The 14780-nt window shown below is 37.7% G+C and overlaps 1 protein-coding gene across 3 annotated transcripts in view; it reads left to right on the top strand.

The window, feature by feature from the left end:
• The window catches only part of SATB2 (SATB homeobox 2), a 190775-nt gene that overhangs the window by 20454 nt on the left and 155541 nt on the right, over nt 1-14780 (top strand). For 2 of the 3 annotated variants that reach the window (XM_077745765.1, XM_077745764.1), the window contains one exon: nt 7156-7332. In XM_077745765.1, coding sequence (XP_077601891.1) covers nt 7156-7332 — 177 coding nt within the window. Of the gene's footprint in view, nt 1-523; nt 576-7155; nt 7333-14780 lie in introns of those variants that run through there. The other variant, XM_077745766.1, reaches the window with a different exon arrangement.

Raw genomic sequence — 14780 nt, 5'->3', positions numbered from 1 at the left:
AGACTGAAGAAAGTAAACCAATAGCAATGACAAATGAATTAATCCTTCAGAGAATCTTTGTTCACAAGCAAGGGTCAGAGAGGAACTTTGGAAAGTGGAGCAGTTTAGGAGAGCCTAGAGGATCTCCAGTCCATCTGTGGATGGTTCCCTTGCCCCCAAATAGCTTTTCTTCCTCTCTCACCTGCACAATGCCAAGACTGGTGAAAACATGTTTTGTTTTGTTTTGTTTTGTTTTGTTTTAAATTACATTACCTGAAATTCTTCCCATTAGAAGTTAATGTGGGATTCAATGTGTTTCATTTTACACTGAAAATATATCTAAGGAGATTAAAGGACTGCTAAACCATTCAAATAGCAAAGTGTAGCATCTTTTTATCTATTAATCTCTTTGGAATTTTCGAGCTCAGCCCCTGGGGGTTTGGGAGGCTGGGGTGGAGTGGTGGAATGTGGAGCCTCTGGTTACCACAGCTTAGGAGGTCGGGTGCCTGGGAGGGGACAGCAGGGGCAGAGAAGAGGAGAGTAAGAAAGACTCACTTGATCCATCTTGAAATTTTGCCTGGGACCCCAAGAAGGAGGTGAGGGGCACCTTATTCTTCCTTTCCGTTTCTTGGTGCTTAGAGTTGCCTTTATTGTGTTAGGGTGGGAGGAAGTGTCTAGAAGTTAATACTAGAGGTTAATATTGAAGTTGCTTCTTGTGTGTGTGACTCAGTGTGTGTGTGTGTGATAGAAACAGAGATAGAGAGAAAGGGAGAGAGAAGGAGAGGGGAAGGAGAATGAGGTGGTAGAGCAAGTAAATTGTTTTTCTAATACATTTGCAATAAGATAGTTGCCACCCCTCACTCCTTTCTCTCCTGGTCCTCTGGTAGAGCCTGTACTCCCATGGCTTAATTGGTAGAATTTGTTTCAGTGTTTCAGGGTTCTATGATTTATTGATTGTGGTGGTTGCTAAGTGTGGTGCTTTACTCCAGGTTCAGTTTTATACAAAGAACAGATAGGAGAAGCTCTGCCCTCAAGCCCTTGTAATCTTCAATTATCCCTGGGACCTTCTCAGGTGATAGAACCAGATATACTACCAGCTTCAGGGAAGGGAGTGGGCCCATGGCTGCCTCCCCTCTGGAAACAGACAGTTTCAGGAGACCCTGGAAAGAGAGGAGGAGGAAGGTTGGCCTCCTATCATCTCAGACTGGCTCCTGTCATTCAGGACACAGGCCCAAGAATAAGGGTGGACCCAAGAGACAAAGGGCTTTGGGTGGAGGCTGGAGCCCACTCTCACCTACACTAGAGTATGACTCATTATTTGAGCCTTTGTCTTCAAGTGACTAAAGGGTAGGAACTGTGTTTGATTCCTCCTGTCTGCCTAGCACAGTACCTCACATGTCAAAAGGTGAATTTACTTTTAAGCAATGCATGTCACCCATTGGATAATACAAGTGGTGAAGGGGCCAGGCCAAGCCTTTAGATCTCTGAGGGTGTGGGTTTCTGATGTACTTTTCCACCCCTAGAAAGTAGTGTCCTTGAGACGTAGACTTGGCTAACCTGAACTGTTCTATTTGTGCCTCGCTGTTTCTTTGAGCATGTTACTTATTTTCTCATAGTTTGTTTCCTCATTTACTGGATGAGAATAGTAATACCTCCTCCCAGGGTAAAGGCTGGGAGAAAGATAAAGGTACCTGTGTATGTTAGAGTATATATGTGATGAATTAGGAGGTGCTAAGCAAGGGAGAGGTTTGTTCAGTGTGGCTTCTGTGGAAAGCGGTAGAATCCTGTCCTCTAGACCCCCACCATTGGGCTTTCTTTCATCTTTCCTTGCTGAGGCTAGATATCCAGAGCATCAAAGAATACTTGTTCTTCCAGTCATTTTCACACCAGTGTTGTGGCATTTCCTCAAAACTGCAGTTGCTCTTTAAAATGAAAGGAAGGGGGGAAACGCCTTTCCCTTATTAAAACATTTGGATTAATATGGTTAGCAGTAAAACAATGGTCTACACTTTGCTCGATGATGCAGAGAAGATATCATGTTAGATTTGGGAGTTTAACCAATAGTACATCTGTCCTCAAGTCTCCTAAGATCTAGAACACAGAGGAAAGATAACTGAGGGGCATCCAAGAAATGCTCAAGACAATTGCACAATTGTCTTCGTTATCAGTTTGTGATGACTTTATCCTGTGTCAGAAAAACCATTGTATATGTTGGCAGATTGCTTCGAGCAGCTCTCCTAGAAATACAATATAAGCCACATGTATAATTTAAAATTTTCTAGTAGCTTTGTGTAAAAGAAGTTAGAAACAGGCTAAATTAATTTTGATACTGTATTTTATTTAAGTTAGTGCATCCAAAATATCCATGCAATTGATTTTTAAAAATGATTCATGATGTCTTTATATTTTATTTCGTTTTTGGTATTAAATCATTGAAATTCTGTGTGTCTTGTACTTACAAGCACATCTCAATTTCAGTGTTTGGTTGCCACATGTAGTTAGTAGCTTCCTTACTGGACAAGGAGTTTGAGTATAAAGTATGTGTTTTTAACACTTACACCCTTTTGCTATGAGGTGCATTGAACATCTTTAGTAATTCAGTGATTATGAGTATCATTTTTATTCTGAAGAAATGCTTTTTAGTAAGTATCATGAGCATTGATTATGGACCCTGAAAAAAATTACTGGTTTCCTATTTTACTCTGTATTAATATTAATGAATGGTATTAATACTGATTTTTAAAAAAGAGAAACAAATAGGTTTCATTGTTTGGGGGCAGCCAGACAACTTAATTATTTCACATTGTTTAATCCTTACAACTCTGTGATGTAGATTTTATTATTTGCATCTTAGCCAGGAGGAATCTGAGCCTCAGAGAGGTCAGATAAATTACCTGAGGTGACTATAATAGGTAGAGAATGACAGTGCCAGGATTTGATCCAAGAGCTGCCTGCCTCCTGACACAGTTAGTCACCAGCACATGTGACCATCTTCCATGTGTCTCTATTCCCATGGCTGTGGTGGTGAAGATTAGATTACCTTTATAATCATAACACGCTTCTTCAGAAATAATGTCATGATGGAAATGACAATTTGGGCATTGGAATTAATGACAATTGGGAAATGCATTTTTCTAGTGGAAGGAGTCCCCATGCTTATTTTGCCTCCGTGACAACAGAACTCACCATTCATCTCAGTTGTCGGAACAACTCTTAATTTTAGCAAAAGGCTGGGACCCCGTGCTTGTCCTTTAGATGAAACTACCTGCTTCACCTGCCACAATTGTAAAAGGCTTAGCGAGGCTTATAATCAAAAGGTTCAAAGTTCCCTAGTGGATCATCTGGAAATGGGTCTGTGTGACAATAAAAGAAAAATAATGCCATAAGTTCCAGCTACAGGGCCAGAGTAAGAATTTCTTTCTTTTCTCTTTTTGACCATTTCTCAATTATGTTGTGAATGCATTTTTGTTTTATGTTGTTTTTCTTTTATTGGAACTTACCTTTTAATTCTTCCCTCCTATTCTTAATTTATTCTTTGAATTGCTTATCATATACTCTATCTTTTTATCTCTTGTTTTCCCTTCCTTCCATCCTTCCTTCTTTCCTTCATTTTTCTTTCTTTCTTTCTTTTTCTTTTTTGCTTCTTTTTGCCTGGAGTAAGTGGTGGGACAGGGGGACCAAATGTAGTATTTTATATATATGTATATGACCTATTTTACATGTGTGTGTGTGTGTGTGTGTGTGTGTGTGTGTGTGTGTGTTCCTACTCATCCTTTTATCTTTTTCTTTCCCAGGGATTTTTTGTTTTTAAGNTATTTTATATATATGTATATGACATATTTTACATGTGTGTGTGTGTGTGTGTGTGTGTGTGTGTGTGTGTGTTCCTACTCATCCTTTTATCTTTTTCTTTCCCAGGGATTTTTTGTTTTTAAGTTTTTAAAACCTATGCCTTAATTTTCTTCTTCCTCCCACTTGACCCTAACCATACTATTTTACTATTTTTAATTGCTCTTGCCATTGTCATTAGTAATCATACCTATGTTTCCTCTTCTTTTGTAAAAATTGCATTTCATTGTAAAAAATTCATAATTGCTTAGATCTATGAAATTCAAGTAAAAACGTACATTTTTCTAGGGGTTAAATATAATCTCTTTTATTTGTTAGTATCTCATATATATGTGCTTTCAGAGTAAATTCTGTTGTCATAGTCTTCTGATTAATGTTGTTTTATTTTATATATGACCTCAAAGTCCCTTTTCTTTCTTTCTTTCTTTCTTTCTTTCTTTCTTTCTTTCTTTCTTTCTTTCTTTCTTTCTTTCTTTCTTTCTTTCTTTCTTTCTTTCTTTTTTTCTTTCGTAGGTGATGCCTCTGAAGGATGGGTGCTTGTTTTTTGATTGTAAGGAGTGATTGCTGTCATGTCAGATAACAATTGCTTTCTTTAATCACTGAACTAAAATGTTTAGGAAATATTTTGGTAACTGACACTTTCAAAACGTAAGTTCCTGAATGGTATAGACCCCTGTGCTTTAAAGTCATATTTTATATCTCACTCATTGAACTGGTAATATTATTTTTAAAAATTTATAGGGACTTAAGTCTTTTTCAGTTGACCATAGACTTGAGGAAGATTTATGGTTCCGAAGTAATGGATACATGATAGCTTATGGAGCAACTGGATTCACTTAAAGGCCTTATCTGTGATTCCCAGATGTGTGACACTCAGATGTTGACATTAGGAACTGCACATGGATTTTCAGCACTGAAACTTATGTACACATAGGTATTAGTGATGAAGTATAGCTTATGCACTGACTACGTGGCCTTCTGTGTGCATATGCTTAAATCATTAAAAAGAGAAATCAACCTGCTTCCTTGGACAAAGATCATATACCAGTATGTAAGAGTTAAAAGGTCTAAATGGGGGCTATTCCCAGCTGGTAAGGACTCTGATGAATAGGTCCTATAAAATGCCATTATGCTTGCTTAGGAAGATTTTACAATATCTTCAACAGCATTTCAGGCAGGAGCCACATCAGACTTGTTCTTGCTTGTATCCCTAAAGCCACAGGGGATGCCTGGCACACAATAGGTGTTCAGGGAATAAAAACTGGATAAATGAATGAGCACAAAGATAATTTGAAGGAAATCTGATTTATATTATTCGTTTCATGTGTTACATACATTTGGGAATAAATTGGGCATAACTAAACATTTGATATGCCATTACTGGTCACAGTTTTAAAACGTATTTCATAAGGCATCATGCAGCCAGGTTAAATTCCCTTGTTTGTCTAAAGCAATCAGTTCGCTCCACCCTTGTTGCCTATTTTCCACAAATCCATACCATGGATACTGTATCTGCTACAAACAGTAATGCTACCTTACTGTTCTTAAGAGCAATTGCAGAGTCTGTAGTTGTTGTGGGGATGGTGTGGTGTGACTTGTTTGCTTGTTGTGCTGGCTTAATAATAATTACCATGATCCTTAGTGATAACAGTTCTTAATGAATGTTATTATTGTTAATAATGATTGTATTTAATAATTACACCCTATACTTATTATCTTTAATAATAATAATTAGCACATGGGAACCAGTTGCACCATTGTATTATCTTTAGAACAAAAATCTACATCTGTGAGCTGGTAGTTTGCAATGTCTGCTCCCACCCTCTGCTTTCCAGACCAGAGTGAGTTGGGAGGCTTCTAAGATCTAGGCAATGGGAGAGGCTTCTAGAAAACCTCCTGTGCAGTCCTGGTGTCACAGGCGGGACTCCCATACCTCATTTACCCAGAGGTCTCACTCACTTTTATTGTAAAGAGCCTTCAGCAATGACTAGCTAGTTGCCCGCCTCTCCCATCTCTCAGCTTGCCCACCTATCCTTCATAACTTTTGGTTTTCTTGCACGAAGAGAGAAGACCCAGAACAGATCTTCTATAAAGTACTAATTTGTGTGAATTATGTGAGGCAGAGTCCATGTTTATTACTTGTATGTTGGTAAAACTTTGATCTTCTTATGCCTTGGCTCTGTTTAGATTTAAATGACTGTATGACTTTTTTTAAAAATAAAAAACAGTTTTATAAAAAAAATTTTGGCGAATTAAACATTTTTTAGCTTTTCACACTTTGATACAAAGCAGAGAAATATTTCAGTGACAACAGATTTCAACAGATTTTCAACAAGACTAATTTGCTTTATTCTTTAGGGTAGTTTACTTCTNAACCGCGAGATCATGACCTAAGCGAAAGTCAGACGCTTAACCGACTAAGCCACCCAGGCGCCCCTGTAAAATAATAATTTTAAAAAGACAGAGTTTTACATTTGGATGCGTATGTTGATGTAAGTTAAATGTCAGTTAAGATTTTCAGGAGCAGGGAATTTTCAGGCTAATTGATGACCTATTTATCGAGATGTAGAAAAGTAAAAGCTACAAAAGGGACTTTTAAAAAGTTACCTGTTGATGGGCACCTGGGTGGCTCAGTCGTTAAGCAGCGGACTCCTGATTTCGGCTCAGGTCATGATCTCACAGTTCATGGGTTTGAGCCCCATATGGGGTCTGCACTGATAGTATAGAGCCTGCTTGAGATTCTCTCTGCCTCTGCCCCTCCCTCACTTGCATGCTCTCTCTCTCAAAAAATAAATAAATAAATAAATAAATAAACTTAAAAAAAAAGTTCCCATTGACTTTCTTGTACATATTCACAAGATAGCTTGGACCCTGAAATCAAATATGCCTCTCTACTAGGTCTCTTATATTTCCAGATAGAAGCAGATCTGATCTGGAAATATTAGTCCTGATGAATAGTTAATGATAAAACCATAGACATGAAGGATGTAAGGGTCTAGAAGGTTATCTTGACCTCAGCTGTGTGCTGGCTTTGGAGTTAGAGTCTCAGTCAGGACACCTCATCGGTGCACTCCACTTTTTAATGACTGGAATCTGAGGGCTTCTGCCATCGCCTGGGGGCAATTCTGCTGCAGTCTGATAGCAATACGGAAGGGGGAAAAAAACCCCAGCTTTCCCATTAGCCCCGTCCAACTAAGAGGCTTGTTTGATCTAAACCATTTTGATCACAGATGAGTAACTTTTATAACTGCCTCTTCCCTTCTCATCATGGTGGCTGAGATTTGCTTTGTAATATTTGTGTTTTGCTCTTGAATTTTGTCTCTTCAGGTTTGATGATTCCTGTCTTTTGTGTGGTGGAGCAGTTGGATGGCTCTCTTGAATATGACAACAGAGAAGAACACGCAGAGTTCGTCCTGGTTCGAAAAGATGTGCTTTTTAGCCAGCTGGTGGAGACCGCGCTCCTGGCCCTGGGGTACTCCCACAGCTCCGCGGCTCAGGCACAAGGTATTAATGTGTGTCCCCGCTCTCCTCCTTGTGCGTCCGTATGTCAGGATTTGAGGAAGAATGTATTTCCTGAAATAATTGTCCAAACAAGGGACGGAGGAGAAGGGTCAGATTTAACATCTTTTCCAAACAGTGAATAGCAGAATGTTTCTTGCAGAATCTTGTTTTCTGGTTTCTTTGGGAAATATTTGACTGGCAACTCTAGAGTCACCAAAATAAGCTTGCATTTTAAAGTGATCATTGTAGGTTTTTTTGGCATTGATAGCTCTGTTATTTTCTCTGAGTCCCAAAACTGGTGTTCTCAGAGTGCTGAGATGTCTGATCCTAACTTCTCCAAACTTCAATACATGATGTATAAGCTTTCAGTTTTCTAAATTTATTTATTGCTTTGGACGTGCAGCCTCAACACATTACAGTGAGCTTTTAATTAAGTAGAAAATAATGGGTGCATTTTACCATACTTTTGTTACCTTTGAAAACTGCTCTGTAGTTTTAGTATAGTCCATTCAGTAAACAAAGCAAAACAAAACAAAAAAACCCTTCAGTGTCTTTGTGATTGATTCATTTTATTTAATTAAATATTAAAATTGCATCATTATTTCTGCATGTATTGTAGAGCACTGGGGAGCTGATTGTGACCTTGCGTTGCTTCACTCTGAAGCATAGCCTATTGTTCTTTCATGGCAAAGAATTGACAAAATAAATAACAACAAAAATATCCCCCAAGCCTGAAAAACTGGAAGAAAACTTTTTGACCCAGTGGAATGGTTATTATTGTATTTCAGCTGAAATGACTGAATCCTATAGTTTATGATAATGCTTATAACCAAAGGAAGGCAATAGGTGACCTCCAGGTCTTGCTTTACATATTGATTTTCTGTATTACTATTCTTACTTAACATTTGTGTGTATGTGCCACAGATTTTTACAACTTTTTTTATGAGCCTCTCTTCGTATAATTCCTAGGAATTGTCAGTCAAAGCCTCCATTTATTCAGATAAGAGACTATAAGAGATTAGACAATATATACAAAGTTACAGATAAGGCAACCAAGGACACGGGATTTAGCATCCAAGCTCTTGACTCTGATTCTGTAAGCAGATCATCACTGTTTAAAAAATACGTTAAGTCTTTAAATTAGATTTTAATTCTACCAAGAAAGCAACCATCTGAAACCAGGGGTCAAGAACGTTTTCCCAGGGCAGTTGGTACCCCATCGATTATTGCGAGTCCGAGTACTGTTCGAAACTGAGCACTTGGCCTGTCGGGTGCAGTGGTAACAGCTGAATTGTTGAGTCCACTGCTTTCAGAGCAGTGTGATAAAAGATGATTCATTTCCTTTCTCCAACGACTTTCTTGTGCAAGGGATTCAAGATTTCATCCCGAGCAAATTGCCTCCTGGACATCGTTGCTTTTATTTTATGCTATTTGCCTAAATGAAATAAAGGAATCACCCCATTATCCCCCCCCCCCAAACTTTTAATGCCATTTTAGGGATATTTTTTCTGAATGTAAAGGTCACTGTATCCCACTGCTTGCATCCTGGTGTGCCAGCTTCCTGTTTGACAGGGCTATCCATCTCCGTTAGCACGGCTGCTCAACGCGCCGTGAGCTCACATGTGGAGCACGGAGCACTAAGTGGCCAAGATTTGATTCTTGGCACACGCTCAGGGAAGGGGCTCTCAGGAAATTTGCACTAGGGAGCCACACTGTTCCATTCAGTGATGTGGACTGAGAGTTCTGCCCACCAAGGTGACATAGGTTTACTAGCAGGGGATATGGCCTACAATGGAGGATTAAACAGGAGAAAAGTCAAAATCAAATATTTGCTTCCCCAAAGTTTTTGAAAACCAGGACTCAGAAATACTGAATATGAATGTTATGCATTTAAAAAGTTGACTCAACATTCTGAAGTCGCTCTAGATCACAGATAAATACTTTATTTTGTAGGTAAACAAAGGTTTTAGCAGCAGGTATTGTACTGTAATTTCAGAGGGGGAAAAATTGCAGTTTGCAGTTTGTTTAGTTTTAAATTAGGCTGCTGATCTCTGTTTTGCATAAATGGAAGAACTTGCAATTGTTTATTTTGAAATGAATGTATTAGATCTCTGTTGTCATTTTTAGATCATCAAGCGTATGCAGTTTGTTGCATGTTTATTAGAGACCAAACAGAATGCATCATGAGATTGCTCGTTTGTGTGCTGGACAAACAGCAGAGCGATAGACAGCTAGAGAAGGAGGTAGAACAAAATATAACCGTATATTTGAAATCTGATTTTCTGTGGGTCTAGTTTTCTGTTTTATTTTGTTTTGATCTTGTTTGTATGTTCATTCATTGTTTAGGTAATTTCCCCCAAGATGGGGATGTCATTGGATGACCTAGCAAATCCATTTGCTCTGGAGAAATGGAACATTTCTGAACCTCTTCTTCCTGTGTTAGAAAAGTTGGGCAGAACTAAACTGTAAGGAGAACAAGCTGCTTGAGCCTATTTTAAAAAATTGAGGTTCTTGAAATATGATTTTATTATTCTGATATGACCAGAAAAGAGTTTCAATAATTGAATTAGATAGTACCCAGATTGCCTTGAAATAAGAAAATGTATTAGCAATGTCATTATTTTGGAGCGATGCCTTATCCTAACCATAAGGTAATGCACCCATGGGCTTGTGAGCATGGGATAGTTAATTTCTTTTTTTGAGAAGGCATTCCCTCCAAGTGAGTTGAAGAGACTTTATTAAGAAAGTTACTTGCTTCTAAAGGATGATAGAAATTCCACTAAAATGGAGTTCAAGGATTTCCAACACCACCACCACCACATCCTCCAGCCTTTATTTGAAACCACATATTGGGACTTGAGAGGACATGGGCAAAGGATACTGTCATAAAGGATGGGCACAGTGTTTCTAACTGAGCCCAACCCTTTATGTCCCAGGATTAATAATACCATTAGCTCTCTGTGATTCTCAAAGATGAGAGCTGCAGGATACATCTGACCTGCTATTTTGCATATGCAAAAAGCCAAAAGATGGCAGGTGTTTTGCTTTTCCTAGAGTAGGTAGCCTAAGATCTAATGAACAGCAGGCACATTTTATGTTGGATCATGAGTCTGTATCTCTGAATCAAAAGTCTTCTAGTTTTGGAAGAAGAGTGTTAACTTAGGAACTGCTCCCCAAATTAAATTCATTCCTTTTATTCTTTTCTTATTTCCTTTTCATTCTTTCAGTTCTGCCCCATAAGGCTTTTGGTAATAGCTAGGGATCTCTCCACATCTTTGAGAGAGTTCTTTCAAGTAGCTATTCATAGTTGCCAACGTGGATGGCGGATTTGGGGAGGTGGCAGTGATAGTGACTTGATTCTTCCCTGTGCACAGTTGACTAAATTTGTAAGTGGTCATCATCTCTCTTTTCTGTTTCCTATAAATTTTAAAGTAACTTTTAGAATTTTATTTATATATATTTTTATTGAGGCATAATTGACATAAACATATTAATTTCAGGTATATAATATAATGATTTGATATTTGTTTATATTGTGAAGTACTTACCCCAGTTAGCATCTAGTCTAGTTAGCATCCATTGCCACATGTAGTTACACAATTTTTTTCCTTATCATGAAAACTTTTAAGATTTGTTCTCTTAGCAAGTTTCAAATATGCAGTACAGTGTTATTAACTGTAGTCACCATACTATTCATTATATCCCCATGACTTAATTTGTTTTATAACTAGAAGCTTGTACCTTTTGACTTCCTTCACCCATTTTGCCCACCCCCACCCCCACCTCTGGCAACCATCAACAATCTGTTCTCTGAATCTATAAGCTTGGTTTTATAAACTAAAAAAAAAAATTTTAAGATTCCACTTATAAGTGAGATTGTATGGTATTTGTCTTTCTCAGTTTGACTTATTTCACTTAGCAAAATGCCCTCAAGTTCCATCCATGCTGTCACAAATGACAAGATTTCTTTCTTTTTTATGGCTCAGTAGTGTGTGTGTGTGTGTGTGTGTGTGTGTGTGTGTTTACATCACATTTTCTTTAGCCATTCATCCATTGATGGACACAGATTATTTCCATGTCTTGACTACTATAAATAATCCTGCAGTGAACATAGCTGTGCATGTATCTTTTCAAGTTAGTGTTTTCTTTGGATAAATACCCAGAAGTGAATGGAATTGCTGGGTCATATGGTAGCTTTGTTTTTAATTTTTTGAGAAACCTCTATATTGTTTTCCATAGTGGCTGCACCAGTTTACATTCCCATCAACAGTGCATGAGTATTCTCTTTTCTCCACATCCTTGCCAACACTTGTTATTTCTTGTGGTTTTTTTTTTGGTTTGTTTGTTTGGGGTTTTTTAGATAATATCCATCCTAGCAGGTGTCAGGTGATATCTCATTGTGGTTTTGCATTTTCCTGATAAGTAGTGGCGTTGAGCATCTTTTCATATACCCATTGGCCATCTATATGTCTCCCTTGGAAAAATGTCTGTTCAGATCCTCTGCCCATTTTTTAATCAGATTGTTTGTGTTTTTGCTATTGTATGAGTTCTATATGTATTTTAGATATTAGCCCCTTATCAGTTATATGACTTGTAAATATTTTTTCTCATTCAGTGGGTTGCCTTTTCATTTTGTTAATGGTTTCCATTGCCATGCAGGAACTCTTTAGTTTGATGTAGTCCCACTTGTTTATTTTTGCTTTTGTTGCCTTGCTTTTGGTGCCAGATCCAAAAAATCGTCTCTAAAACCTATGTCAAGGAGTCTACTCCATGTGTTTTCTTCTAGGAGTTTTATGATTTCAAGTTTTACATCCAAGTCTTTAATCCGTTTTGAGACTAAAATGTGCAAGTTAGTGGTCTAGTTTCACTATTTAGCATGTAACTGTCCAGTTTTCCCAACATCATTTATTGAAGAGACTGTGCTTTTTCCAATGTTTATTCTTGGCTTTTCTATTGTAGATTAATTAATCATATATGTGTGAGTTTATTTCTAGTCTCTCTATTCTGTTCCATTGATGTATATGTCTTTTTTTTTTTTAATTTTTTAGGTTTATTTATTTTGAAAGAGAAAGAGAGAGGGAGGAGCAGAGAGAGAGAATCCCAAGCAGACTCCTAGTGGTCAGTGCACAGAAATGTGGGGCTCAAAACCATGAAACTGTGAGATCATAACCTGAGCTAAAATCAAAAGTTGGATGCTTAATTGATGGAGCCACCCAGGCACCCTTATATGTCTTTTTGTGCTGATACCATATTGTTTACTATAGCTTTGTACTATGGTTTGAGATCAGGAGTGTGTTATCTCCAGCTTTGGTTTTGTTTTTTCACACTGTAAAATTTGTTTTTGACTAGAAAATTTTATTCAAAAACAAACAGGCAATGGGGTGCCTGGGTGGCTCAGTCAGTTTAGTATCCGACTTTGGCTCAGGTCATGATCTCACAGTTCATGAGTTTGAGCCCTGCATCAGGCTCTGTATTGACAGTTCAGAGTCTGGAGCCTATTTCCAATTCTTTGTCTCTCTCTCTCTCTCTCTCTCTCTCTCTCTCTCTCTGCCCCTCACTTGCTTTCACTGTCATTAAAAAATAAATAAACATTAAAAAAATTATTTTAAATAACAAAACAAATAGGCTGAGCAATAAATAAGCAAAAATTTTTTGACTGGTTATTTTTGGGGTCTTGAGTACATAAAAATTATGGCTTCAAGAGAAGGTGTATTACCATTTTTTTCTTGCTTATGTTGGAATAATTAAATTTATGCAGTCACCTAAAATATTTTTAAAAAGTGACACAAAAATGCATTTAATAGCATGTTATGTAAATCAAGCAGAGTGCCAAATACAGTCTCAATTATATGAAATTATTCATGTATGCATAGAAAAAATACAAAGGAAATCTATTAAAATATCATAGTGTGAGTAGTAGGATTAAAGTATGAAATTCTGGTGTGGCTGGGTGGCTCGTCAATTAAGTGTCCAACTATGGTTCAGGCCATAATCTCACAGCTCATGGGTCCAAGACCCATATCAGACTTTGTGCTGACCGCTTGGAGCCTGGAGCCTGCTTCAGATTGTGTGTCTCCCTCTCTCTGTGCCCCTCCCTCCCCCTCTGCCCTACTCTGTCTCTCTCAAGAATAAATAAACATTAACATTTTTTAAAAAATAAAGTAATGAAATTCTACTTTCTCCAGGAATTCTTTCTCTTTTTAAAATCTTTATGCATTTATTTTGAAAGAGAAAGAGGTACAAAGTGAGAGGGAGAGAGAAAATCCCAACCAGGCTCTATGTTCAGCATGGAGCCTGATGCAGGGCTTCAGTCTCACTACCATGAGATCAAAACCTGAGCAAAAATCATGAGTTGGCAACTTAACTCACTGAGCCACCCAGGTGCCTCTCCTTGAATGCTCTTAATAAGTGAGAATCTGTTATTTCTACCTTATTACCCACTTTTGGTAAGCAGTTCGCTTTGTCCCTAATGAATCCACAAGTGTGAAAACTTGGGCATGATACAGATGTATTTCTATTGGGTTTTCTTTTTTCAGTTTAAAATAAAAAATAGAATAAGTCATGAATAAATCCCTGTGATGTATATATAAAACAGGAGATGTCTTACAGTTTTAATAGTGCCAGCTAATATTAACTGAACAGTTATAATATGTCAGGCACTATTCTAAGAGATTTACATGCACTGACTTACTTAAATACCACAACAGCTTTTTGAAATAAGTTATATGTTCCCGTTTCACAGATAAGGGGACAGGCAAACAAAGAAGAGAAGTAACTTTCCTGGGCTCACAGGGCTGTGGATGGAAGAGCTGAGATCTGAAGTCCAGTGATCCGACTCCAGAGTCAGTGTTCTTAACCACAGTGCTGTCCTGTGACAGACGTGATCAGTGGGAGTTTAGAGTTGGGGTAGGCGTCAATTCTTATCTAATATGCTTGCTTCTTACTCTTTGACATGAGCCCTGAAAGGCAGGACTTTTTAGATTGGGTGCTTACTGAACACATAAGGATTGTATTTATTTGATAATGATTATATTTACTCAATAATGATAAATTATACAGAGATACTTTTTTAGGCAACTGAGACAGCCTTGATTAACAACAAACAAAAAGACAAATCTCACAGAATTGTTGTTTATTGAAGCCAATTCCTAAAACTTAATAGCAGGCCTATAGTAGGTTAAGTAATTCAAATATGCTGTCCCTGCTTAGGAAGCCTAAATGATCCATGGTAGGAAAACAAAACATATTCCACAGCAGTTCTGATTTTCAAGTTAATTAACTCAGCAGTATTAAATGCCCACTGTGTTCCTGTCATTATTCTAGGCTCTGGTGATAAAGAACTGGGAAAAACAAACAAACAAACAAACCCAAAAAAACCCCTTGCTTTCATGGAGCTTACATTTGGTAGTTTAGTAAACAAGAAAAGGAATTATTAGTTGATTTTTGATCCT

The sequence above is a fragment of the Crocuta crocuta genome, unplaced genomic scaffold (assembly GCF_008692635.1).
Source record: "Crocuta crocuta isolate KB4526 unplaced genomic scaffold, BGI_CrCroc_1.0 scaffold564, whole genome shotgun sequence".
NCBI classification, from domain to species: Eukaryota; Metazoa; Chordata; class Mammalia; order Carnivora; family Hyaenidae; genus Crocuta; species Crocuta crocuta.
This window is presented reverse-complemented; position numbering and strand designations above follow the sequence as displayed.